The sequence below is a fragment of the Salvelinus sp. IW2-2015 genome, linkage group LG18, assembly GCF_002910315.2.
Source record: "Salvelinus sp. IW2-2015 linkage group LG18, ASM291031v2, whole genome shotgun sequence".
NCBI lineage: Eukaryota > Metazoa > Chordata > Actinopteri > Salmoniformes > Salmonidae > Salvelinus > Salvelinus sp. IW2-2015.
Window position 1 is genome coordinate 49,491,680 of NC_036858.1, and position 27,210 is coordinate 49,518,889.

Consider the following 27,210-nt stretch of genomic DNA (forward strand, 5'->3'; position numbering starts at 1 on the left):
TTTTTCAACTAAACCAATTACTACTTAGTTAACTTTTACAATTACATATGCATAATATTGGCACAGGCTTGTTAAAATAAAATATATTGATTTAAATTCCAATTCTAATCTAATCAAAGTTGCACGTTGCACCTTTAGGGCATTTTTACCCTGACTAAGTTATAATATCCAGCACTGATATTACACTTATGGAAAAACATGTACTTTCTTGCTCATACAAAATATAGAAAAGGAACAGCTTTTATGATTGGAGGTTCTCATATCATAACATGTGCTAAAAGTTGCATTGAAGAAAATGGATGGCATGGCATGCTGTATTGCTGACTGTGGTGCATGCATAGATAGATAGATAGGAATATATATATATATATATATATATATTACTATTATAGGCTAGTCAGTAAATGGGTATATATGTAAACATTGGAGATATAGTGTGGGGGACGTCCTGTAAAGAAAGCTGACATGGTTCCTCTAGTCGCTCCCTCCACACAGCTTTAACAGCAGTTTCTTATAGTCCCCTGAAGTGTCTCCCTGTCATAGACAACAACAAACACATCAACAAACTAGTCCAGAACATCATACTAGAATGCCTAACCTGCTCTATAGCAGTAGCATTACTGGAGGTACTGGTGTGTGTATGTGTGTTTGAATTTGTGTAGTGATGAGGAGAGATACTTACAGAGATGTCTGTGTAGAGCGACTTGCCATATGTCTTGGCGTATTCCTGACGGATATCCAACATGTCCACCTCAGAACGGGTCACCATTATCCGAATCAGGGTTTTGTCCTTGGTCCCGGCCCCCTGAGAAAACACGCACACGCTGGACCTTAGCACTTATTTAAAGAGTACAGTTATCAGAAGCAATTACTGTAATAACAATGTAATTTCATTGGTACTGGGAAAGTGAAAATGTAGTGAGTGTAAACAGTGTTCACTTATCAGTCGTGGACAGTTTTGTTGTTCTGTATGTCCAGTATGTTGTAATCAGTCCAGACAGACAGACATACAGACAGAAACGAGGCGTGTCTTACCTTCATGGCCTTGTAAAGTCTCTCTGCAAAGTAAGCGGGTGTGTTCTTAATACACTTGACTGGAACACGGAGAGAGCAGAGGGTTAGAATTAACATTAGTAGGCGGGCGCTAGTCTTCGGAGGGAGAGACTGATAACATGGCCCAGTCTGTTTGTGCTACAATGCCAACTCCTAGTCAGTCATTGTCATGCCAAATGTTTAGCTTGAAAATGAAAGCTATTGAGTTTGCAAGAGCACAAACAGACTTGAGACACGGTGACTGATACCGTGTGTTGAAGGAAACTCTCAAAAACAAACAAAGCTAACGGTTAAAAATAATATGAAGGGATAAAAGTGAAAAGATTGTCAAGTCATATCTGAAACTGGAACTTGAAAATACTCTGAGTGTACAAAACATAACAAATATTGAGTTGCACCATCCCCTTTTGCCCGCAGAACAGTCTCAATTCGTCAGGGCATGGACTCTACAAGGTGTCGAAAGTGTTCCACTGGGCTGCTGGCCCATGTTGACACCAATGTTTCCAACAGTTGTGTCAAATTGGTTGGATGGCCTTTGGGTGGTGGACTATTCTTGATACACACGGGAAACTGTTAAGCGTGAAAAACCCAGCAGTGTTGCAGTTCTTGACACAAATTGATGTGCCTGGCACCTACTACCATACCCCTTTCAAAAGCCCTTAAATATTCCATCTTGGACATTTACCCTCTGAAGGGCACACATACACAATCCATGTCTCAATTGTCTCAAGGCCTAAAAATCCTTCTTTAACCTGTCTCCTCCCCTTCATCAAAACTGATTGAAGTGGATTTAACAGGAGACATCAATAAGGGATCACAGCTTTYACCTGGATTCACCTGGTCAGTCTATATCATGGAAAGAGTACATAATGTTTTGTATACTCAGTGTATATGAAAATATACGAATGTAGTTTGATAAACACAGTCAGAAGCGTGAAATACATTTTTAAACATCACATCAACATGACTTCTGTACGGACAAACATCATGCATAATGGAACAAGCAAACAACACATCATTACTATGAAGTGTGTATGGAGAGTGAGCATCTCTTGATACAAGGTCAGAGAACAACAACGATGTCATCCAGTCAAAATAATCTAAAAGCATGTTACTGTACCATTAACCGGAGCAACGATAGCCAAGTGAAGGAAAACAACAACAATTACTCATTCAGACAGCAACAGTGTGACAACTCACATATTGTTATAGCATCTTCTATAACATATTTTCACAATAAGAATGAGTAAGCTATGGGTGTTAACACATTCGGCTTAAAAAGAAATTCCCAGCTACTGTTAAGTCAAACCCCATACAGTAATTGGGTGGAACAATTGTTCAAGGTTTTATTGGGTAATCCCCTACACATACATCTGGGTATTCCACTCTGTGTGTGTGTTGTTATGGGTGTGACATAGAGTGTTAGTATGTGTTTGCGTAGAGACGTGTAGGTGTGACCTGCATGGGTGTGTGTTCACCAAAAGGTGTCCTCTTACCCACGGCCACCATTCCACTCTCCAGGTCTCCAGACATTTCTCTGTCGATGCTCTTCTCTAGATCTCTGCCACACATCTGCTGATACTCATGGAACACTGCACATATGCACGCACACGGGCACACACACACACACACACACACACACGGATAAGGTAGTGGCAAAAGCTATGAATCAAGATGAGTGGACAGCACCAGACGACTGATATTTCATATACACTCAGTGGCCATCTAGTACCGGGTCAGACCACTTTTGCCTCCAGAACAGCCTGAATTCCTTTTTTGTAGCTGATAGGAACGCAGTGTGGTCGTCTGCTGCAATAGCCCATCCGTGACAGGGATTGACGAGTTGTGCGTTCTGCACACCACTGTTGTACTGCACCGTTATTTGCCTGTTTGTGGCCAGCGTGCTAGCTTGCACGATTCTTGACATTCTCCTTCGACCTCTCATCAACAAGCTGTTTTCGCCCACAGGACTTCCGCTGACTGGATGTTTTTTGTTTGTCGCACAGTTCTCTGTCAACCCTAGACACTGTCGTGCGTGAAAAGCCCAGGAGGGCAGCCGTTTCTGAGATACTGGAACCGGTGCGCCTGACACTGAAGACCATACTACGCTCAAAGTCGTTTAGGTCACTAGTTATGCCCATTCTACCGTAGATTCGAACAGTAACTGAATGCTTCGATGCCTGTCTGCCTGCTTGCTTTATATAGCAAGCCACGGCCACGTTACTCACCGTCTGAAGGAGTGAACCATATTCGTGAACGGGTGGTGTACCTAATAAACTGGCAGTGTACATTTAATTGATATTTGACTTCTGTTGTCACAGTACCATTGCTCTACCCTGTAGTTACCTGCTCTGAGGTGGGGTTTGCTCCTGGCGCACAGGATGGCATTGAACTTGGACTCATCTGTTCCCACCTTGTTCTCTCCAGCAGCATACAGGGCCTGGACAGAGGGCACACAATACACACAGGCATCTTTCAATGAGTAGGTAGAGATTTAAAATATGCCGTGTAGGGTCCTGAGTTTTTCCTGCTCAAATTTAATGAAAAACACCTGTCCCTAAGTATGTTGAAGACACAATACAGTATGTAAATTAGACAACACAAGGTTCATTATAGATAAGAAATGGCAATTTACCTGGGCATCTTGTTTGGCTACAGAGATGTCCACTGTCTCTCTTTCATCTCGATTACCCTGAGAGCACAAACACAACACATAATCAGGGCCGGCTGCAGGCATAGGCAACATAAGCGAACGCTTAGGGACCCCGACTGGAACTGCTGAGAGTTAGAATGGTAGAATACTCAACGTGCAAGTTAGACATTTGGTTGTGCATCAGCAGTTTTTCTCTTGTTTTTTCAGTCACAGACAGTCACTCAATTAACCATGTCAGCTAAAAATGAGGTTAGTAAATTAGTCCAGCCAGTTATCTAAACCTTGTAGTGTTAATGGCTGAATACTGATCGAGCACGCAGGCCCCTGACCTCCAGGGGGCCCCATTGATTTTGTTAGTCACTCTCACTCAGATATCACTAACATGGCATAAGTTATGGCAAAATGTGTAGAATTGCAGGAAATTTGCTTTAAAACTTCAAAAAGGTATCTCTGCCTCATGGCACAATGAGTAGAATTGTATGGAATTTGTTACAAAACCGCACAAATGTATCTCTGAATTGCATGAGTAGAATTGCATGAAATGTGTTATAAAATTGCAAAAAGACCTCTCCGCCCCATGGCAAAATATGTATAACCTGAGAAAGCTTGCATTAAAACTGCAACATTTTCTCTACACCCCATGGCAAAATGTTTAGAGTTGCAGGAAATGTACTTTAAAATAGCATTTTTCTCTCTGCCGTCAAGAGAGGGGCACTCAATTATTTTGCCCGCTTGGTGGGGGGCCCCACAAGGAGACACGTTCTGTCTCCTAGAGATGAACGTACCTTGGTGCGAAAAGTGCAAATCAATCCCAGAACAACAGCAAAGGACCTTGTGAAGATGCTGGAGGAAACAGGTACAAAAATATCTATATCCACAGTACAACGAGTCCTATATCGACATATCCTGAAAGGCTGCTCAGCAAGGAAGAAGCCACTGCTCCAAAACCGCCATAAAAATTCCAGACTACAGTTTGCAACTGCACTTTGGGACAAAGATCTTACTTTTTGGAGAAATCTCCTCTGGTCTGATGAAATAAAAATAGAACTGTTTGCCATAATGACCATGGTTATGTTTGGAGGATTAAGGGGGAGGCTTGCAAGCCGAAGTACAGCATCATGTTGTGGGGGTGCTTTGCTGCAGGAGGGACTGGTGCACTTCACAAAACAGATAGCATCATGAGGTAGGAAAATTATGTGGATATATTGAAGCAACATCTCAAGACATCAGTCAGGAAGTTAAAGCTTGGTCGCAAATGGGTCTTCCAAATGGACAATGACCCCAAGCATACTTCCAAAGTTGTGGAAAATGGTTTAAGGACAACAAAGTCAAGGTATTGGAGTGGCCATCACAAAGCCCTGACCTCATCCTATAGAAAATTTGTGGGCAGAACTGAAAAAGCGTGTGCGAGCAAGAAGGCCTACAAACCTGACTCAGTTACACCAGCTCTGTCAGGAGGAATGGGCCAAAATTCACCCAACTTATTGTGGGAAGCTTGTGGAAGGCTACCCGAAACATTTGACCCAAGTTAAACAATTTAAAGGCAATGCTACCAAATACTAATTGAGTGTATGTAAACTTCTGACCCACTGGGAATGTGATGAAAGAAATAAAAGCTGAAATAAATAACTCTACTATTTTCATTTCACATTCTCATTTCACATTCTTAAAATAAAAGTGGTGATCCTAACTGACCTAAGACAGGGAATTTTTTACTAGGATTCAATGTCAGGAATTGTGAAAAACTGAGTTTAAAAGTATTTGGCTAAGGTGTATGTAAACCTCTGACTTCAACTGTATGTACTGTATGTATATGTATTTCTAATGTATACATTATTCTACATCTATGGGACATAGGCTGTACCTGGGCCAGAGAGATGAGGAGTCTACGGAAGTGTCCTGAGGTGTCCCCACTAATGGCATCTTCCAGTGACTTCTTATTCTCTGAAATAACACACACAGCTTTCTTACACAGCACAGTACAGAGCAGTACACTTCTCATATTTATTTCAAAGGTTTTTACCTCAACGCTATCTGTAGTCCCTGTAGTGTGTGTCTACCTGAGGAACTTACCTGTTTTGTAGACCATGCTGATCTCTCTGATCTCCGCGTTGGAGCGAGAGGACAGGATCTCTATCAGACAAGCCTCGTCTGTCCCTGCACCCTGTCAGAACATACAGTAGAGAACAGTTGGTAGGTTTACGACATGAGTATTACTATTTCTCTGTTCATTAAACTAGTTTAGCTAGTTGTGTCAAACACAAAACAAAAACATTCCACTTGTTTGCACGTACGAACGCAAACACACACACACACGCTAAGAGAGAATATCCATGTCAGTGATTATAAAAACCCTTTCACAAACCTTAATGGCATCTTTGAGTTCGTATGCATCAAGCTGGGCTGGGGTCTTCAACATGGCCAGCACCAGCTTCTCAAAGTTCCCTGACAGCTCTGACTTCAGATCCTTAACCAGATCCTAGGAAGGTAAGGGGATACAAGCTTGGTATAATTCAATGCTAACCAAGTAATTCTTGAGTTGGGCTGGTGCTCAGCGGTGCAGAGAACAAGCACTTTCACTGTTCTATAACTTGAATATCGGCACCGTCATTTTCTGTACTGCTTGAGTACTGGCACCTCTTTTAGAATATTGGCTGTAAAATATGATAAGTAACGGCAAATATATAGAAAGAGTACCGGCACCCAAAATGAGTGGCGGGACCTACTTCAGTCCACTTCAAGCATTAATGCTATCTGTGTTCAACTGCTGTGCCATGTGTGTTCCGGGTACTGCTATAATGGGGTCTGAGGGAATCAAGTCCTCCAGCTACGTCGTTTACTGGCAGAACCATCAGCTGCTGTTAGATATACCCTCTGACCCTCCCTGAGCCTCACTTATACAGATCATTGTATGATGCTGTAACACTCATTATATTCATTTGTTCCATAATAACTCAACTTAGATAAATAAGGTATCACGTTTTTAAATGTAACTGTATTACCTTTCCGTAGGAAGTTTTGAAGGCCGCGAGCATGGGAACACGCTGTATGTTTGAGCGACTCCCTAGCAGGTCTATGATGGCCTGTTCATCAGTACCTGTAGAACAAGTTCCCTGTCAGAACACATATTCAAAACTGCCCATCCATTTCCCTTCATGAGTTTATACATTATTTTTTTTACTAGTATAGCTCAGCAAATATCATTACCAGGTCTTCATACATAATTAAGTCATTCAAAGATTGAGGCTCAATGATAGAARGCAATGTAATTGCTAGTGTTGAATTTACCTATCCTTTCCTTTCAGATCTACACAAGTGCGTATTGTATAAGGTTACTGACAAGGGGTTGTTTCTGGACAGGGCCTATTCTCTCGTGACATCTGGCCATTAAGCATGTAATATTTGTTTCTGGTTCCAAGATTAGATAGGGCTTAATGTATGCTCGGCCCTTATTTATGTGCTCTGACACCTGGAGTTGTTAGACAGGAGACAATGCCAGAGGACTAGTCAGCCCTTCCCCCCTCCGAGGGGCCAAAATGTTTCTCTCTGTTACAGTATTCAGAAGACTGACTATTGAATGTGATTGAATAATACTATAGTATCCATGTTTGGTATATATCTGAAACGTGTTCACTGAGGATAACTCTGATGCTAATTATGTGCATGTATGATCTCTGTGGTTATTTGTATCTGTACAGGGAGAAATCTGAATTACTATATGGAAAAAGGTTTTATGGTCCTCTCAGGAATTCTGTCATATTTACACTGGTCTCATCCCCCACAGAAGCATTTAAATGCTGTGACACCCTGCGGAGATTGGGCCTTGGTGGTCAGGTTACACTGTAAACTATGTATCGTTTGATTGATCAAAGGTGATTGGTTCTGGGTTGAAAGGAAACACCTTCAGATGTTATAAATGAAATTAAATGCCTTTGTTCTGTCTCTTATCCTGTATCCAGTCCATGGAGGAAGGTTGTATGATCAATTCTCATTTCCTCAGCTTCTAGGCCTCTGGCTAGTAAGCATCTCCTTGTCCATGCTTTGCCTTGTAAGTTAACCTTAGAATCTACACTACCGGTCAAAAGTTTTAGAACACCTACTCATTCAAGGGCTTTTATTTATTTTTAATATTTTCTACATTGTAGAATAATAGTGAAGACATCAAAACTATGAAATAACACATATGGAATCATGTAGTAACCGAAAGTGTTAAACAAATCAAAATATATTTTATATTTGAGATTTTTCAAATAGCCACCCTTTGCCTTGATGACAGTTTGCACGCTCTTGGCATTCTCTCAATCAGCTTCATGAGATAGTCACCTGGAATGCTTTTCAATTAACAGGTGTGCCTCCTTAAAAGTTAATTTGTGGAATTTCTTTTCTTTTTAATGCGTTTGAGCCAATCAGTTGTGTTGTGACAAGGTAGGGGGGTATACAGAAAATAGCCCTGGTAATAATAAAAGACCAAGTCCATATTATGGCAAGAACAGGTCAAATAAGCAAAGAGAAACAACAGTCCATCATTACTTTAAAACACGAAGGTCAGTCAACACGGAAAACTTAAAGAACTTTGAAAGTTCCTTCAAGTGCAGTCGTATAAACCATCAAGCGCTATGATGTCTCTCATGAGGACCGCCACAGGAATGGAAGACCCAGAGTTATCTCTGCTGCAGAGTATCATTTCATTAGAGTTACCTGCCTCAGAAATTGCAGCCCAAATAAATGCTTCACAGAGTTCAAGTAACAGACATCTCAACATCAACTGTTCAGAGGAGACTGCGTGAATCAGGCCTTCATGGTCGAATTGCTTCAAAGAAACCACTACTAAAGGACACCAATATGAAGAAGAGACTTGCTTGGGCCAAGAAATACGAGCAATGGACATTAGACCAGCGGAAATGTGTCCTTTGGTCTGGAGTCCAAATTGGAGATTTTTGGTTCCAACCGCTGTGTCTTTGTGAGACGCGGTGTGGGTGAACGGATGATCTCTGCATGTGTATTTCCCACCGTAAAGCATGAAGGAGGAGGTGATATGGTGTGGGGGTGCTTTTCTGGTGACACTGTCTGTGATTTATTTAGAATTCAAGGCATACTTAACCAGCATGGCTACCACAGCATTCTGCAGCGATACGCCATCCCATCTGGTTTGGGCTTAGTGGGACTATCATTTGTTTTTCAACAGGACAATAACCCAACACACTGTGGGCTGTGTTAGAGCTATTTTACCAAGAAGGAGAGTGATGGAGTGCTGCATCAGATGACCTGGCCTCCACAATCCCCCGACCTCAACCAAATTTAGATGGTTTGGGATGAGTTGGACCTCAGAGTGAAGGAAAAGCAGCCAACAAGTGCTCAGCATATGTGGGAACTCCTTCAAGACTGTTGGAAAAGCATTCCAGGTGAAGCTGGTTGAGAGAATCCCAAGATTGTGCAAAGCTGTCAAGGCAAAGGGTGGCTATTTAAAAAAAATTGAATAGAAAATATATTTTGATTTGCTTAACACTGTTTTAGTTACTACATGATTCCATATGTGTTATTTCATAGTTTTGATGTCTTCACTATTATTCTACAATGTAGTAAATAGTAAAAAATAAAGAAAAACCTTTGAATGAGTAGCTTCCCATGACCATTCCTTAGTCAGCTAAACGCATTATACTCGATTGCACATGGTTTAACTATAGTATTTTGCATATGGCTAATTATCTTTATGATTCAGATAAACATTTTATTGGCCAATTGCTTAGTCTTATTACGAGTCGCATGTGAGGTATTTATAATATCATACACACTGTATATACAAATGTCAAATATTGCTGGCCAGTACACTAACTCAATCACTGGACCAATGTATAAAAGGTTAGGGGCTGTTTCTGGACAGGGTCTAACTCACTCACTAGACTCCAGTATAAGGGGCTAGGGGTTGTTTCTGGACAGGGTCTAACTCACTCACTAGACTCCAGNCAGTATAAGGGGCTAGGGGTTGTTTCTGGACAGGGTCTAACTCACTCACTAGACTCCAGTATAAAGGGCTAGGGGTTGTTTCTGGACAGGGTCTATTTAACCAACTCACCAAAGCCCTTCATGGCTTTCCTCAGAACCTCCACATCTCTCAGTGGGTCTGCTCCCGGATGATCCTTGATGCTTCCCCGGAATCCTCTCTGAAAGAAAAGGGAATTAATCCGGAATGTAACCTGATTGCTTTACACTGTCAGTGTTATTTACCAGTAAAAATCCTGGCAAAATCTCTTATAATTGACATCTCAAGAAGAGTAAGAAAAAAATAGAAGCCCAATCAATATTAGTGCAGAACATTTAGGTATTCAGTTTAAACCCTTGGATAAAGTATGGACCCTTAACCAGATGTATGCCTGTCCTAAAATGGTATTTTGAAGGACTATTGTCACAATAGGGTTAAATCTTCCCAGTGTATCTTACATTGATGGCAGGAGAGACTGGAATGGCTCCACCTCCAGGCATGGACGGGTTGGGCGACGGGGCTTGAGGGTACACTGGCATGGGCTGATTAGGTGCTGGTCCTCCTCCGTAACCAGGCATGGAGGGGTTGGGTGAGGGTGCCCGTGGGTAGCCAGGCATGGGCTGGCCTGGATAGCCCATGCCTGGGCCTTGAGGCTGGGGCATCTGTCCTCCTGGCTGGGGGTACATACCATAGGGCTGTTGGTTAGGGGGCTGGGGGGCAGGGTGGGGGTATCCACCAGAGGTGAACATGGCTGCGGAGATCGGGTTGGCATGTGATTGGAGCAGAAGTGGGCATCCAATAAAATGTGCAGGAAGCTGATTGGTTTCAATTAATCTGCAACCAAAGCTGTTATACATCAATTATGTATTATAGATGTTGATTAAACATCTGCTTTTGTTTTTTTAATAAAGAGAAAATAAAAGGCAATGCAAAAAAGAAATGATACAAAACATGGAGTTTTGAAGGATTACAACAGTGAAAGAGAAGGTTGCAGCAAATTATTATGTTTTTGAAGCACTATCTGAGCTAACAAACATACGCTACATTATTTTAGTCATGCGAGAGAGACTATTAAGGAAGGTTAACAAGAAAGCTGCAACATAGATAGATATGAGAAAAAGATGACCTGGGTAAAAAGTCTTATCGGTCAATAATTGGGTTGTGATTTCCATTATTGGCTGTGCAATTAATGGGGGGGGGGGGGGGGGTTGTACTGTATTTTCATGCCAGACTTACCATGGCTGGGAGATTGCCTGCGTTGAATCCAGGGTTGGACAGATTATCAAGACCAAAGGTGGGGAAACCAGCACCACCTCCCCAACTATCTGTAACAGATGACATAGATGGGCATGCCACTAAACTGTTTATGGCAAATCACTGACAAATTGCTATGTACTATTACTACTGTTTTACAACAGTTTGGACAGTTTTGCTTTGATGTTGTGGTTGTATATGATTGTAGTCAACCAATCAAGTAATTGATTAATCAATCAATCAATACATCCTTCAATCAGCTGTTACCAGAAACCAAAGGATAATTGTTCTGTTTTAAATAGAAATAGAAAGTGCTTAAACTTCATACTAGAGAAGTTTTAACAAATATCTGGTATTGCTGCTAGGGCAGAGAGGTAAAGAAATGGGTCAGTATTAAATTGGCTTTGGACTAGCAATAAACACACTTGCCAATTCTAGTCAGCAGAGTGATACTCAGGGCACACAGAATGGGAGTACTATGTCAGTCACAAGTTGGTCTGTGAGTGTTGTCTCAGCACAGCGGAGGTTGTTAGGAGAATAAAACATATAAAACATGCTGCATGTGCATATATTAGGCATGATCTGTTGTCCTGAGGCCTTACCTGCTGGGGGTATGGCTGGGTACCCTCCAGCTCCAGGCTGTGGTGGATAGCCACCTGCTTGAGGGGGATAGCCACCTGCCTGGGGTGGGTAACCTCCTGCCTGGGGTGGATAACCTCCTGCCTGGGGTGGATARCCWCCTGCYTGGGGTGGATAACCTCCGGCTTGGGGTGGGTAACCTCCGGCTTGGGGTGGGTAACCTCCTRCCTGGGGTGGATAGCCTCCGGCTTGAGCGGGGTATCCTGGATAACTCATGGTTTATGGTCTGAAATAAGGAAAAATATCTAAATATAAGGCCTATTTTTTATATGTAAATGCATTCTGTTTGGAGTTTTTCTGTTCCGGGTTAGGTTATGATGACAGGAAAATGCAGTGGGCCACTCCCCTCTCCATGGAGTTTAGCTGGGGAGAAGAAACATGGCTAAATTCCTCAGGATGACCCATTAAGCAGGAACGAATCGTGGTTTCCTTGGCTGCGCTTGTGTTTGAATTTGCCACAAACATAATGCTTTGTATTCAGGACTTAAAGTAAATTTCTTTGCCACATATTTGCAGTTTTACTTTAGTTCCTTATTGCAAACAGGATACATGTTTTGGTATATTTTTTATTCTGTACAGGCTTCCTTCTTTTCACTCTGTCATTTAGGTTAGTATTGTGAGTAATTACAATGTTGTAAAAAAAAAAAATGTTTATCCCCTTTTCTCCCCAATTTTCGTGGTATCCAATCGCTAGTAATTACTATCTTGTCTCATCGCTACAACTCCGTACGGGCTCGGGAGAGACAAAGGTCGAAAGCCACGCGTCCTCCGAAGCGCAACCCAACCAAGCCGCACTGCTTCTTAACACAGGGCGCCTCCAACCCGAAGCCAGCCGCACCAATGTGTCGGAAGAAACACCGTGCACCTGGCCCGCTTGGTTAGCGCGCACTGCGCCCGGCCCGCCACAGGAGTCGCTGGAGCGCGATGAGACAAGGATATCCCTACGGCCAAACCCTCCCTAACCCGGACGACGCTAGCCCAATTGTGCGTCGCCCCACGGACCTCCCGGTCGCGGCCGGCTGCGACAGAGCCTGGGCGCGAACCCAGAGACTCTGGTGGCGCAGCTAGCACTAGAACCACTGCGCCACCCGGGAGGCTCAATGTTGTTAATTTGTCCTCAGTTTTCTCCTATCACAGCCATTGAACTCTGCAACTGTTTTAAAGTCACCATTGGCCTCATGGTGAAATTCCTGAGCGGTTTCCTTCGTCTCCAGCAACTGAGTTAGGATGGACGCCTGTATCTTTGTAGTGACTGGGTGTATTGACACACCATCCAAAGTGTAATTATTAACTTCATGCTCAAAGGGATATTCAATGTCTGCTTTTTTTTTGTTTTTACCCATCTACCAATAGGTGCCCTTCTTTGAGAGGCATTGGAAACCCTCCCTCATCTTTGTGGTTAAATCTGTGTTTGAAATTCACTGCTCGACTGAGGGACCTTACAGATAATTGTAAGGGGGGGTGGTCTGGGGGATTTACCCCAGAATATTTTAGATACATTTTTCCTACAATTCTACACTGTTTAACAGTGGGAATCCATTTTTATGAAGAGAACACAACAATTTAAATAAATTACACTATATATACAGGGTATGTGGACACCCCTTCAAATGAGTGGATTCGGCTATTTCAGTCACACCCGTTGCTGACAGGTGTTTAAAATCGAGCACACAGCCATGCAATCTCCATAGACAAACATTGGCAGTAAAATGGCCTTACTGAAGAGCTCAGTGACTTCCCACCTTTCCAACAAGTCAGTTCGTAAAATGTGTGCCCTGCTAGAGCTGCCCCAGTCAACTGTAAGTGCTGTTATCATGAAGTGGAAACGTCTAGGAGCAACAACAGCTCAGCTGCAAAGTGGTAGGCCACACAAGCTTGGTTGTTGAAGCGTTGGTTATACATTTATTGCATCTGAGCTCCTAGAATGTGCGGCTCTCCTTTTCTTTTTCAAGTGTTCTACTCCGCTAGCCAGCACCTCGCATAAACTGGTGTGCATTTCTTTCGTCTCCAGGACACACRAGCTCACAGAACGGGACAGTCGAGTGCTGAAGCGTCTGTCCTCAGTTGCAACACTCACTACAGAGTTCCAAACAGACTCTGGAAACAACATCAGCACAAGAACTGTTCATCGGGAGCTTCATAAAATTGGTTGCCATGGCTGAGCAGCCATGGCAAGAGTCAGCTGGAGGGGTGTAAAGCTCGCTGACATTGGACTCTGGAGCAGTGGAAACACCTTCTCTGGAGTGATGAATCRCGCTTCACCATCTGGCAGTCCGACGGACAAATCTGGGTTTGGAGGATGCCAGTAGAACGCTACCTGCCCCARTGCATAGTGCCAACTGTGAAGTTTGGTGGAGGAGGAATAATGGTCTGGGGCTWTTTTTCATGGTTCAGGCTAGGCCCCTAAGTTCCAGTGAAGGGAAATCTTAACACTACAGCATACAATAACATTCTGGACGATTCTGTGCTTCCAACTTTGTAGCAACAGTTTGGGTTAGGCCCTTTCCCATTTCAGCATGACAATGTCCCCATGCACAATGCAAGGTCCATACAAAAATTATTTGTCAACAATTGGCTCAGCTTCTTCTGGGTTAGGGKAGGGTTTGGCCCSCCGGGATGTCCTTGTCCCATCGCGCTTCAGCAACTCCTTGTGGCATGCCGGGCGCATATAAGCTGACTTCCGTCGCCAGCTGTACGGTATTTCCTCTGACAYATTGGTGCGGCTGACTTCTGGGTTAAGCGAGCAGTGTGTCAAGAAGCAGTGCGGTTTGGCAGGGTCGTGTTTCGGAGGATGCATGGCTCTCGACCTTCGCCTTTCCCGAGTCCGTACGGCAGTCGCAGCGATGGGACGAGACTGTAACTACCAATTGGATATCACAACAACAACAAAWAATAATTAATAAATGATTTGTTGAGATTACTGTGGAAGAACTTGACTGGCCTGTACAGAGCCCGGACCTCAACCCTGGCTGAATGTAACAAAGTCCCGCGAGCAATGTTACAATATCTAGAGGAAAGCCTTCCCAGAAGTGTGGAGGCTGTTATAGCAGCAAGGGGGGACCAACTCCACATTAATGCCCATGTTTTTGGAATGAGATGTTCAACAAGAAGGTGTCCACATACTTTTGGTCATGTTGAAAACGTGTTTTGATGATGAGATGACTAATCTATTCCCTTCCCTGAAAATCCCACCCCCATTAATTAATTGACAGGTCTAAAACCYTACCAACCCTGTCACAAACATACCACCCCGTTCCCTGAAAATCCCACCCATCGTGATCAATTGACCAGTCTGAAACCCTRCTGACTCTGTGACTCTCACAAATATCCTGCCCTTGCCCTGACAGTCCCACCAACAGTGATCAATTGACAGGCCAAACTGTTAAGAATGTGGCCAGGATAACGCATGACAATGAGGAAATTAAATTGGAAATGTGAGGAATAATATTGTTTTACCCAATAAGGATTTGAATTGTGTACTTGGTAGGTTAAAAAGCATTGTTAAATTGCACATTAAGTTTTCATATTCTTTCTATCACAAATAATGCTATCACAATTACAAATGTGAACTTTGATAGTGGTTCACACCAGTTACAAATGTGAACTGTCAACTTGAAAATGCAAACTGRAGCATTWAAATTTGGTCTTTGATTATGTTCACATAAAAATAATATAATGTATTATTATKATTATTGCACATGCTCTGCGGTTTTGAGGCCGGTTGAACGTACTGCCAAATTCTCTAAAATGACATTGAACGCGGCTTATGGTGGATAAATGAACATTAAATTCTCTGGCAACAGCTCTGGCGGACAATCCTGCAGTCAGCATGCCCATTTAACTAAGTCAGTTAAGAACAAATTCTTATTTACAATGACGGCCTACAGGGGAACAGTGGGTTAATTGCCTTGTTCAGGGGCAGAACGACATATTTTTTACCTTGTCAGCTCGGGGATTCAATCCAACAACCTTCCAGTTACTGGCCCAACGCTCTAACCACTAGGATACCTGCCGCCCCAGATTGCATGCTCCCTCAAAACTTGAGACATCTGTGGCATTGTGACAAAACTGCACATTTTGAGTGGCCTTTTATTGTCCCCAGCACAAGGGGCACCTGTGTAATGATAATGTTTAATCAGCTTCTTGATATGTCACACCTGACAGGTGGATGGATTATTTTGGCAAAGAAGATGTAACGATTGTCGTCTGGMGAAGGAGAGGAGGACCAAGGTGCAGCGTGGTAAGTGGTCATATTTTTTWATAAAATACGAAAACACTTGACAAACAACAAAAAYGACAAATGAACAGTCCTGAAAGGTTAAACAAAACACTAAACAGGAAATAACCACCCACAAACAAAAGTGGGAAAACAGGCKACCTAAATATGGCTCCCAATCAGAGACAACGATAGACAGCTGCCTCTGATTGGGAACCACACCAGGCCAAACACACARAAACAGAAAACCTAGACCTACAACATAGAATACCCAGACATAGAATACCCACMCACATCACACCCTGACCAAACTAAAAATAGAAACATACAAAGCAATCTACGATCAGGGCATGACAGAAGAAATGCTCAATAACAGAGATGTTAACAAACTTGTGCACAAAATTTGAGAGACATTTCTGAGATCTTTTATTTCAGCTCATGAAACATGGGACCAACACTTTACATGTTGCCTTTAGATTTTTGTTCAGTGTATATTGCCAAGTTATCATTAGCCTACTCATTGTGTAACTATTACTACTTGTATTAACGTAATTTTACTTTTCTATAATTCTCTATTTCTTTCTCCCTGCATTGTTGGGAACGGACGAAAGTAAGCATTTCACTGTTAGTCCACACCTGTTGTTTACAAAGCATAAACAGGAATACAATTTGATTTGTAACCGCGATTCGGCCATGGTGCACTGCTGAGCTCGCATATGGGGCTCAGCCAGGACCATTACCTTTGTAACTGCATAAAAACATTTTACCAATGTGATTTAACCGATTGAAGTTGGAAAATAGACGGCAAGAAATGCCGTATGGTGTTAAATGCCTGTAAACCGCTTGTGGAGGAAAATTACACTTTTATACTTTTTAAATATACCACAACGTTGTTGAATAGTAGTTTCTGATTGGCTAGAAGGGAATTCAATAATGGACATTAAAACCAGATAACGGGACAGTTGGAAAAGTTATCGGGACACCTTGCAATCATGAAGCAATATGCGCCTACACATACATGCAGACCTTACTTGCACATACATGCATACCTTACTTGCTACAACGTTATAGAAAGCTAAACCAACAACTACACAAGCTGAAATTATATACATTGTAAACGCCGGTCCAACGAGGAACAAAAACGTATCGATTTGTTTTTGCAGAGACCATCGATTGATGACCTAACGTGGTGAGTGATGAACATGAATGTCTCTGGTCCCTCAAGTGATGAACATGAATGTCTCTGGTCCCTCAAGTGATGAACATGAATGTCTCTGGTCCCTCAAGTGGCTCTATGCTGTCAAATCCTTCCACATGTTTCTAGTTTGACCAGCTGTTTTCAGGAACGGGCGTCCTCCATTATTTCCAAGGCAATGTACAGAACGTCGGCGTTTATGCCTTACATTTCATATTGCTTCTAGGCTAGCATTTGATTTCCAACAGTGATGGTTTGTATAAACTTTGCTCTCTGCCTGTCTGACCTCGGAAACAATATTTCACTTTTGAAATTCGATCTCGCCCCAGTAACGTTACAGAGAATGCTGTGCCCGAACGAGATAAACTTTTCTGATTCAGGTGAAATCATGCAACAATATTATCATATATGCAATTGAATGTAAATAAAAACCWATGAAAACAGACAAAAATTGAGCGTTTACTGCCTTTCCAGCTGTAGAGTTTGTAACTTTAGTTGGCTAAGTGAGAAGACGTTAGCCAGCCTGCTGCATAGCAACCAGTGATTTTGCACAGATTAAAGTATTATTATATTTTTGTCCACAGATGGAAGGATGAAATAGTATAGATTTGCAGCCAACATTGCATAACGCATTACAGGCATCACAAGCATAGCTATGTAAATTATGTGACAGTGGAGCTTTTGTGATTGGACAGTAAGCATTCTGGCGATTGACAGAAAGCAGGACGCACTACAGGCATTACAAGCATAGTTATGTAAATTAAGWGACTTTTGCATTCTAGGCATTGTTCTTGACCCTGATTCAAACGGGCTATTTTGGCACAGTGTTTCAGAGGCTATAAGTCGGTGCTACCCCTGCTCCGGAGCTGGGCCAGCTAACCCTGGGTTGGTGCTAGCCCACTTTAGAATGTGCAAGTGTGAACACTCGCTTAACCCCGGGCTAAAATMTCCCTTTGGCAATGGAGGCTCTTAGCCCTTGGCTGGTAAAGTGTGAACACGCCTTGAATTTGCTCGTGGTGCACACAGTTCAAATTATATGTAACACCAYTGGACCAACACCATAGGACATGAAACAATTATAMAMATTTAACAGCAGCACAACAAAATAYATAATTGTATTTTGCAGTTGCCGTTTCAATTTAAACACCAGTGGTGCATCTAGTGATTTCTAACTGCACTGAACCAAATCAGTGGTGCACTGGAGCAAAGCAAAACTTTGAGTGGGCAAAAACATTAATCTTGAGGTGACTGGGGAGTGGGTGCAAAATACAATCTGTTGATTGTTATATCATATATAAAATTCACATATCTATTTTAATACAGACTAGCTCAAAACATTGCTAATAATTGAAAATGACAAATTACCCAATGGAYCATGATCATTTTCTGGTAAAAAATGTGGAATGCCAGAAMATACGTTTGCACCCCTATTTTGAAAGTGKGGTGTTTGCTGCATTGCTCAGACACCTACAGTGGCAATAAAAAGTATGTGAACCCTTTGGAATTATCTGGATTTCTGCATAAATTGGTCATAAAATTAGATCTGTTCTTCATCTAAGTCACAACAACTGACAAACACAGTCTGTTAGAACTAATAGACGGACGAACGCAAATTGATGAGGTTGAAGAGGTGAGCATAAAGTGTGTCAGGACATTCGCGTGGTGGGTGGAAAATAGCTATGTGAACCCCAAGCTAATGACTTTCCAAAGATAATTTGGAGTCAGGAGTCGAGCTACCTGGAGTACAACATTGTTAGACGAGAATTGGAGATGTTTGGTTAGAGCTGCTCTGCCCTATAAAGGACCTCGACAAAAGTGGTGGAGTTGTGTCTTCTATGTCAGGAAAAGGCGATGGTGCCTCAGTGGTGCACGATGCGTGAACTGAATATAGTTGCCAGAAGACCGCAAGATCGAGAGGTTGTTGATTGTCATAAATGCTGGAAAGGTTACACAGTATCTCTTAAAGCCTTGATGTTCATCATCCATCAGTAAGACAATATGTCTATAAATGAGAAGTTCACGCCACTGTTGTTATCTGTCCTTACGGAGGGCTTTCCTGCAGAAGCACTGCAAGAAACAGAAGAATGCTCAAATGAGGTTATAAGAACTCCTAGAGTGCAGCTAAAGACTACAAAAGTCCCTTGGAACAGTGCTAAACATCTCTGTACGAGTCTATGATACGTAAAACCTAAACAAGAATGTGGTTGCCAGTGGAGGAAACCAGACGAAAGAAGCCACTGCTGGTCGCAAAAAAAAACATTGCTCACGTGTTAGAGTTCGCAAAATGACATTCCTAAGCATGTTCCCGACAGCGTAGCTGGGCAAATATTCTGTGACGAAGATTGAAACTAAGGTTGGTTTTGTTTGGAAGAGAACAAACAAAAGCGTGTGAGGAAAAAAAGCACACACACCACAACCTACAAAGACTATCCAACTGTAAAAGTTACTGGTGAAGAGGGGCTCATGGTTGGGCTGCTTTGCTGCCAAGGGCCTGAAGCTTGCTATCATCTGACAGAAAACGATATTCCCCAAGTTTTTATCAAGACATTTTGCAGGAGAATGTGTATTAGTAGTATGGTGTCACTAATTGAAGCTCAAGAAGTTGGGTATGAACAGGGACATGACCCAAGAACAACAGAATTAAATGAACAACAGAATGTGTTACACAGAAGAAAATATGCCTTGCTGGGTGGGCCCAATCAGAGTCTGAACTCAACCCGATTGGCAGCATGCTGGGCCATAGACCTCAAGGATAAGTGGTTCACACCAGCATCCAGAATATTGCTGAAGCGGTGAAAAGTTCTGTGGAATGGTTTCACGAATTCCCCTTCCTAAGAAGGGCTTTATAAATACATTTGATTTGATTTAAAGTTATAGAATGTTCAGAYAGTCATATCTGTACTACACCATACATTTATGTCTGTCAGATAGAATARGGAATCATGTCAGCTCTATTCATTCTATTTCATGTCACTGACTACACCCAAGGTGTGCCAACATAAAAAGCACAWTCAGTACAAAGTTCAGCAGGGGTGTCAAACTAATTTTATAGTATAATATTTATGGATTTAAGGACTACATAACTGTTATTACACCGTCACCCATTTMATCTACATTCTTAGAAAAAAAGTGCTATCTATAACAAAAAGGGTATTTTGGCTGTTCCCATAGGAGAACCTTTTAATTAACCCCTTTTGGGTTCCATGTAGAACCCTTTCCACAGAGGGTTCTACATGAAACCCAAAAGAGTTCAACTTGGACCCAAAAAGGGTTCTACCAGGAACCAAAAAGGGTTCTCCTATGGGGACAGTCACAGAACCATTTTTGTCTAGGAGTGTACCGTACACACACAAGTCTTAGACCACAGCCTAAAATGAAACTAAGAGAGAAAGCCAAAGTCCAAACACCAAAGACTCAAGAAATCAACCATACTTCTCATTTATCTAACCTATCTACAACTAATACTAATTTCAACACATTAATACTAATTTCAATGCATTTCTCTTTCTCCTATCAGTGGCCTGAGGCCTATAGATTTCAAGTAAACAAGCACCAGTGTAATACAGGAGTGAAATTGTGACACAAAGACATCAACATAAGAAACCAAAGCATTTGACCAGGACACAAGCTCAGCATACTCACCAAAGCCCATAGGCTATTAACATCCTGTATAATAATCAAACCACAAATCAATATGGCAAATACAGCCTAAATTAAGAAACAGGCTACCAACTGGAACACAATCGCTCTGATACATTAGAATGAAATGTGGCACCTTTCTATTGATCAAACGTAAGGAACGTTACACAWGTATACAGATCGGTGTATAAATAGAAGTAGCCATATGGGATCCATATGTGTAAGGCCCTGTAAAGCACACAAATGTTTGCTGGACGAATGGGAGTAGGTCTTGTGCTGAAGTGTGTGGGCATATTCCTCATGTTCAATATAGAGGTTGACCGATTTAAATCRGCATGGCCGATTTAATTAGGGCCGATTTCAAGTTTTCATAACAAATCGGTAATCGGCCTTTTTGGATGCCGATTACATTGCAATCCACGAGGAGACTGCGTGACAGGCTGACCACCTGTTACGCGAGTGCAGCATCAAAAGGGCCTTGTGGCTGCAAGGAGCCAAGGTAAGTTGCTCGCTAGCATTAAACTTATCTTATAAAAAAACGATCAATCTAAACATAATAACTACACATGGTTGATGATAYTACTAGGTTAACTWGCTTGTTCTGCGTTGCATATAATCAATGCGTTGCCTTTTAATTTATCATCGAATCACAGCCTACTTCAAGTTGATGATCAAAAGCGCATTTGCAAAAAAAGCACAATCGTTGCAAACAAGTACCTAACCATAAACATCAATACCTTTCTTAAAATCAATTCACAAGGATATTTTTTTTAAACCCTTATATGTAGTTAAAATTAATTCATGTTAGCAGGCAATATTAACTCGGGAAATTGTGTCACTTCTCTTGCGTTCAGTGCAAGCAGAGTCAGGGTATATGCAGGAGTTTGGGCCGCCTGGCTCGTTGCGAAATGTTGAAAGTCMATTTATTCCTAACAAAGACCGTAATGAATTTGCCAGAATTTAACATAATTATGACATAACATTGAAGGTTGTGCAATGTAACAGCAATATTTAGACTTAGGGTTTCCACCCGTTCTATAAAATACGGAACGGTTCTGTATTTCACTGAAAGAATAAACTTTGTGTTTTCGAAATTATAGTTTCCGGATTTGACCATATTAATGACCAAAGGCTCGTATTTCTGTGTGTTTATTATAATTAAGTATATGATTTGATATTTGATAGAGCAAGTCCTGGACTGGAGCGGTGAGGCAGCAGCAGGCTCGTAAGCATTCATTCAAACAGCAGCTCTTAGCAATGCTGGGATGCACAGCGCTTTTTTATGACTTCAAGCCTATCAATCCGAGATTAGGCGGCAATACTAAAGTGCCGATAAATAACATCCAATAGTCAAAGGTATATGAATACAAATGGTTAGAGATAAAATTCCTATACTTCCTATATACTACACCTAAAACTTCTTCAACTGGATATTGAAGACTCATGTTAAAGTAACACCAGCTTTCATATGGCCAGCTTTCCACCTGGCTACCTACCCGGTCAACAGCACTGCACCCCCACAGCAACTCGCCCAAGCTTCCCATTTCTTTTCCCCAAATCCAGTCAGCTGATTTTTGAAGAGCTGAAAATTCTGGACCCTACAAATCAGCGGCTAGACATCGTGACCTTTCTTTAAAATTATCTGCCGAATTGTTGCAACCCCTGCTTACTAGCTGTTCAATCCCTCTTTCGGTGTCGTCTGAGATTCCCAAGATTGGAAGCAGCTCAGTCATCCCCCTCCAAGGGTTTACACTTTGACCCAAACTGCTAAGACCTATATCTAATCTACCTGCCTTTCTGATGATCTTCGAAAGCCAATGTCACAAACAGATTACCGCACCATTTCGAATCACGTCCTTCTCCGCTATGCATTGGTTTCAGAGCTGGTCTGGCTGCCTCAGCCACGTCAAGGTCCTAAGATATCCTACACCGCCTATCATAAGAAACAATATCTGTGCAGCCGTATTCATTGACTGGCCAAGGCTTTCGACTCTGTCAATCACTTCACACTCTATCGGCAGACTCAACAGCCTTGGTTTTTCAAATGATCGCCTCGCGTGGTTCACGCAACTACTTCTCTGATAGAGTTCAGTGTTATCAAATCGGAGGGCCTGTTGTCCGGGCCTCTGGCAGTCTCTATGGGGGTGCCACAGGGTTCAATTCTTGGACCGATCTCTTCTCTGTAATACATCAATGATGTCGCTCTGCGTGGCTGAGTCTCTGAATCCCACTCTAAGACGCGACGAGCACTTCTGTATACTTCGGCCCTTCTTTGACACTGTGTTAACTAACCTCCAGACGAGCTTCAATGCATACAACTACCTTCCGGGCCTCAATTGCTCTTAAATACAAGTAAAACTAAATGCATGCTCTTCACCGATCCGCTGCCTGCACCTGCCGCCCGTCCAACCATACTATCTGGACGGTTCTTGACAGCTTGAATAGTTGTCACTACTACTTAAGTCCTGGTTAGACTGTAAACTCTCTTCCAGACTCACATCAAACATCTCCAATCCAAAGTTAACTCTGAATCGCTTCCTATTCGCAACAAGCATCCTTCACTATGTGCCAACATACCTTGTAAATGACATCTACCGATCCTCAACTTCGGCGATGTCATTTTACAAATATAGCTCCAATACCCCTACTCAACAGATTGCATGCGTCTATCCGTGCCATCCGTTTTGTCACCAAAGCCCCATATACTACCCACACTGCACCGTGTACGCTCTCGTTGGCTGGCCCTCGCTCATACTCGTGCGCCAACGACTGGCTCCAGGTCATCTACAAGACCCTGCTAGGTAAGTCCCCCCTTATCTCAGCTCGCGTCCACGATGAGCACCCACCCGTAGCCGCGCTCAGCAGTATATCTCTCTGGTCACCCCCAAAACCAATTCTTCCTTTGGCCGCCTCTCCTTCCAGTTCTCTGCTGCCAATGACTGGAATGACTACAAAAATCTCTTTAACTGGAAAACACTTATCTCCCTCACTAGCTTTAAGCACCAGCTGTCAGAGCAGCTCACAGATTACTGCACCTGTACATAGCCCATCTATAATTTAGCCCAAACAACTACCTCTCCTCCTACTGTATTTATTTATCTTGCTTCTTTGCACCCCAGTATTTCTACATGCACATTCATCTTCTGCACATTCTACCATTCCAGTGTTTAATTGCTATATTGTAATTACTTTGCCACCATGGCCTATTTATTGCCTTACCTACCTTATCCTACCTCATTTGCACATGCTGTATATAGACTTTTTCTACTGTATTATTGATTGTATGTTTGATTATTCCAGGTGTGTTGTTGTATGTGTCGAACTGCTTTGCTTTATCTTGGCCAGGTTGCAGTTGCAAATAAGAACTTGTTCTCAACTAGCCTACCTGGTTAAATAAAGGTTAAATAAAAATGTTTAAAAACTACCTTTCAACATGGTATAAATAAGAGAATAGCCTAGGCCGGCGCTTATAATAAAGCTTTGGGAATAGCCTATGTAACAGTATAGCTTCCGTCCTTCTCTTAGCCCCTACCTGAGCTTAAACCAGGAACCCTCTACACACATCGACGACAGTCACCCTCGAAGCACCGTTACCCTTAGCCCCACAAAAGCCGCCGAGCAAGGGAAACAACTACTTCAAGGTCTCAGAGCGAGTGACGTMACCAATTGAAACGTTATTAGCGCGCACCCCGCTAACTAGCTAGCCATATCACACCGGTTACATTCACCCCCCTTTTGACCTCCTCCTTTTCCGCAGCAACCAGTRATCCGGGTCAACAGCATCAAYGTAACATTATAGCTCTCGCCCCTACCTGGGCAATGGGTAACGATGCTTCAAAGGTGACTGTTGTCTATGTGTGCAGAGGGACCCTGGTTCGAGCCCAGGTTGGGGCGAGWAGAGGGACGGAAGTGAAACTGTTACACCTACACTGCACTGTGACCGAATGACAGCAACTCAAGATAGACTGAAGCAAAATAGTGTTTATATTTTATAAGTCAATACCGAAACCATGCGAAAATAAAGTTACACCACTAGACTTTTTATGCATAAAGTAGCCAGGTTAACTTTATTTCACACTTTAAGTTGTAATTTTGCTACATTGTCAAGGTTCCGCACTAGGCCTACTAACGTAAACTCACCCCATTCCGTACAAATGTCYGCAACCGCTACATTCAAACGAGGCTACAAAGAAAACTAATGGGACTGTAGCGACTGTGTTGACTTCAAAATCGGGGGTGTGAACTAGGTTTCTATTCAAGCGTTGATCGACATGGTAATGGCTCTATAGTATTGGAGAAAAGTTGAAAAAACGGACCCTCCGTTACATCGTGACGTGTCATGTCGTAACGTACAGTACGCATAAAGCAACTATTTCTGTCTACAATCTCTCTCCACCAGGTGTAGCACTTCTCTCATCGTTTAAAAACAAGAAATGGACAGTGACTGGGGTAAGAGGGATACCTAGTAATTTTTTGCGTCATCATTGCATGCGATCATCATTCTCAAAGCCGCTGTTTACTTCTAAGATCACTTTAGCACCGCCCTAAAAACCCAATTCAAATTCAACACAAACCTTCAAATAGGTATGTAATGACACATTATATAAACTCTTTATAGTGTTTTATTTACATTTTAGAGGCGATAAGGTGATAAGTTGGACAGATCGAGTGAAAAAAAGCAATTTTCCCACACAACATCTCTCCTTCTCACTATCACGCATTAGTTTCGCTTTCCCACCCGCCATTTTTAAAAAGACCTGACGGGGCTCATTGCCTGCTTGAATTATGCAGAAACGGGCAGCGTTTAGGTCATGTAATTGATAATGTTGGARAGGGGAGAAATTGTGCTTTACAATGGTATTGACATTACAGTTGATCTGGAAGTATTACGTTTTTGGGGCGCTAAAATAAGGGCAATTGTACGGACCAAGGCGATGTACGAGTTTACGTGAGTTTACGTTAATCGGAAGAAGAAAAGCAAATTTACCGAAGCTGCCTGTCGTTGTCAGGCAAATTACTCAAACATACATTTCAAGTTCTATAACTAACCATAGGCCTAGCCTACTTTATCATGTTCTCAGTGCAATGAGACATTTTGTTATATTGTGTATAGCCTTCGCGCAAGAAGGCTCGCTAGTAGAGAAATTAATGTATCCAAGCGATGTGTCAAAAACCCKAAAAATGTATTATGCACTATCGCTACTGGAAACGATTGATATATTATAGCTAGTTCAGCTTCGATTTAAGCAAAACATGCATTTAGTTTGTCACTTACTTTTGGTTTGCTAGACGTCTCTTCCTGCCCGCGCTGGTCTATCTTTCAAGCTCAGTCCCTGTATGTATATAACGAAGGTGGGTGGGACTCCTCATACTTTCCAACGCAGTCTCTCATTAATTACTGCACAGTGGTAACACTGGTGCACTATTGAATGTACAAACGTATGACAGTGACGTGTTAGGTGAATCATCGAGATAGGGAAAAAGTGACAAATGATGACACATTTGCTCAGTCATATGCATATGATGCAATGAGAGGCCACCAGAGAAGAGACGCCGCCTCTAGCAAGAGGGTTGACAAACATGTCGAGTAGTTTTGATATCGCGTGTTTGTCTTCAGTTTTTGCTAGAATTTGACTACGATAGCTTCTTGTCAKGGCCGGAAATTAATCTCTTTAATTTCTACCAGACACTTTTTAAAAAATCTGCCACTTATGAAATCTGTTATACGCTTTATAWTTGTAAACACGGAGTCAGTGGTAGGCTACTTGACATTATAAATATGGTACATATTGTGTAACCTTAATCCATGATTATTCTTAAAGTATAATAATATTAATAGGTTATTCTTCTATCTGCCATGGTGGCAAGTGACCGGAAATGTTTGCCTGCCACATCTAACATTTACCCTATATTTTGCAAGTGTTAATTTCATTCCCTGTTCTAGCTAATAGATAGAATATTTATTTWGAAAATATTAAACCTAGTCTATGTATCCCACTGGGTTTAGAGTGCTTATTTACAGTAGAGAATAGTCTGATAAACACTTTAAGGCACAGGGAGTTTAAAATGTTTCTGAAAGCATCCCAAATGASTGTATTTGCTTTTCCAGATCCTTACCAAATAATCTCATGAACTAATMATCTAWATTCATATTCAACTAATCACCTGCAGATGAGCCTGGTGTGGTGGAGGTTTCTGAGGAGCCAGGTCCTATTTCAAAGACCYTCCATRATGCCCAAACACAGCGGTCAGACCCAGCAATGGAGGACCACAMCTACTCCAAAGGACCTATCATTACATGTGGCATGACGACTGCACCAGCCCGAGAGGTCMCCGTTTGTTACAAATGTTACATTGAAAGATGCAGACTGTTTGCTGAACACAGGGATTCCACTACTAGAATTCAACACTCGTGTCTTGCTTACAAGTTTTTGCCCCCACATCATCAACGATRCCAGTTGTAGACCAAATTCTGTTGACACTAATGAAACTTAGACAGAACTTTGTTGTAGCTGATTAAGCAAGACTCTTCAAAAGGTCACCCGGTCAGTTCTGTAAAATCATGAAATTCTGGATAGATG

General features: G+C 42.1%; 1 protein-coding gene across 1 annotated transcript; it reads right to left on the reverse strand.

Annotated features, from left to right (window-relative positions):
* On the reverse strand, window positions 1-26,057 carry anxa11a (annexin A11a). The gene is made up of 15 exons (XM_024008327.2): window positions 25,905-26,057; window positions 11,543-11,805; window positions 10,923-11,011; window positions 10,145-10,360; window positions 9,780-9,867; window positions 6,709-6,803; window positions 6,072-6,185; window positions 5,780-5,870; window positions 5,571-5,650; window positions 3,689-3,745; window positions 3,400-3,493; window positions 2,550-2,645; window positions 1,036-1,094; window positions 683-805; window positions 1-534 (listed from the first exon to the last, which is right to left on the reverse strand). The coding sequence occupies exons 2-15, from the start codon at window positions 11,793-11,795 to the stop codon at window positions 475-477; spliced, it is 1,515 nt and encodes a 504-aa protein (XP_023864095.1). The 5' UTR covers window positions 11,796-11,805; window positions 25,905-26,057; the 3' UTR covers window positions 1-474.
* Window positions 26,058-27,210: the final 1,153 nt, after the last annotated feature.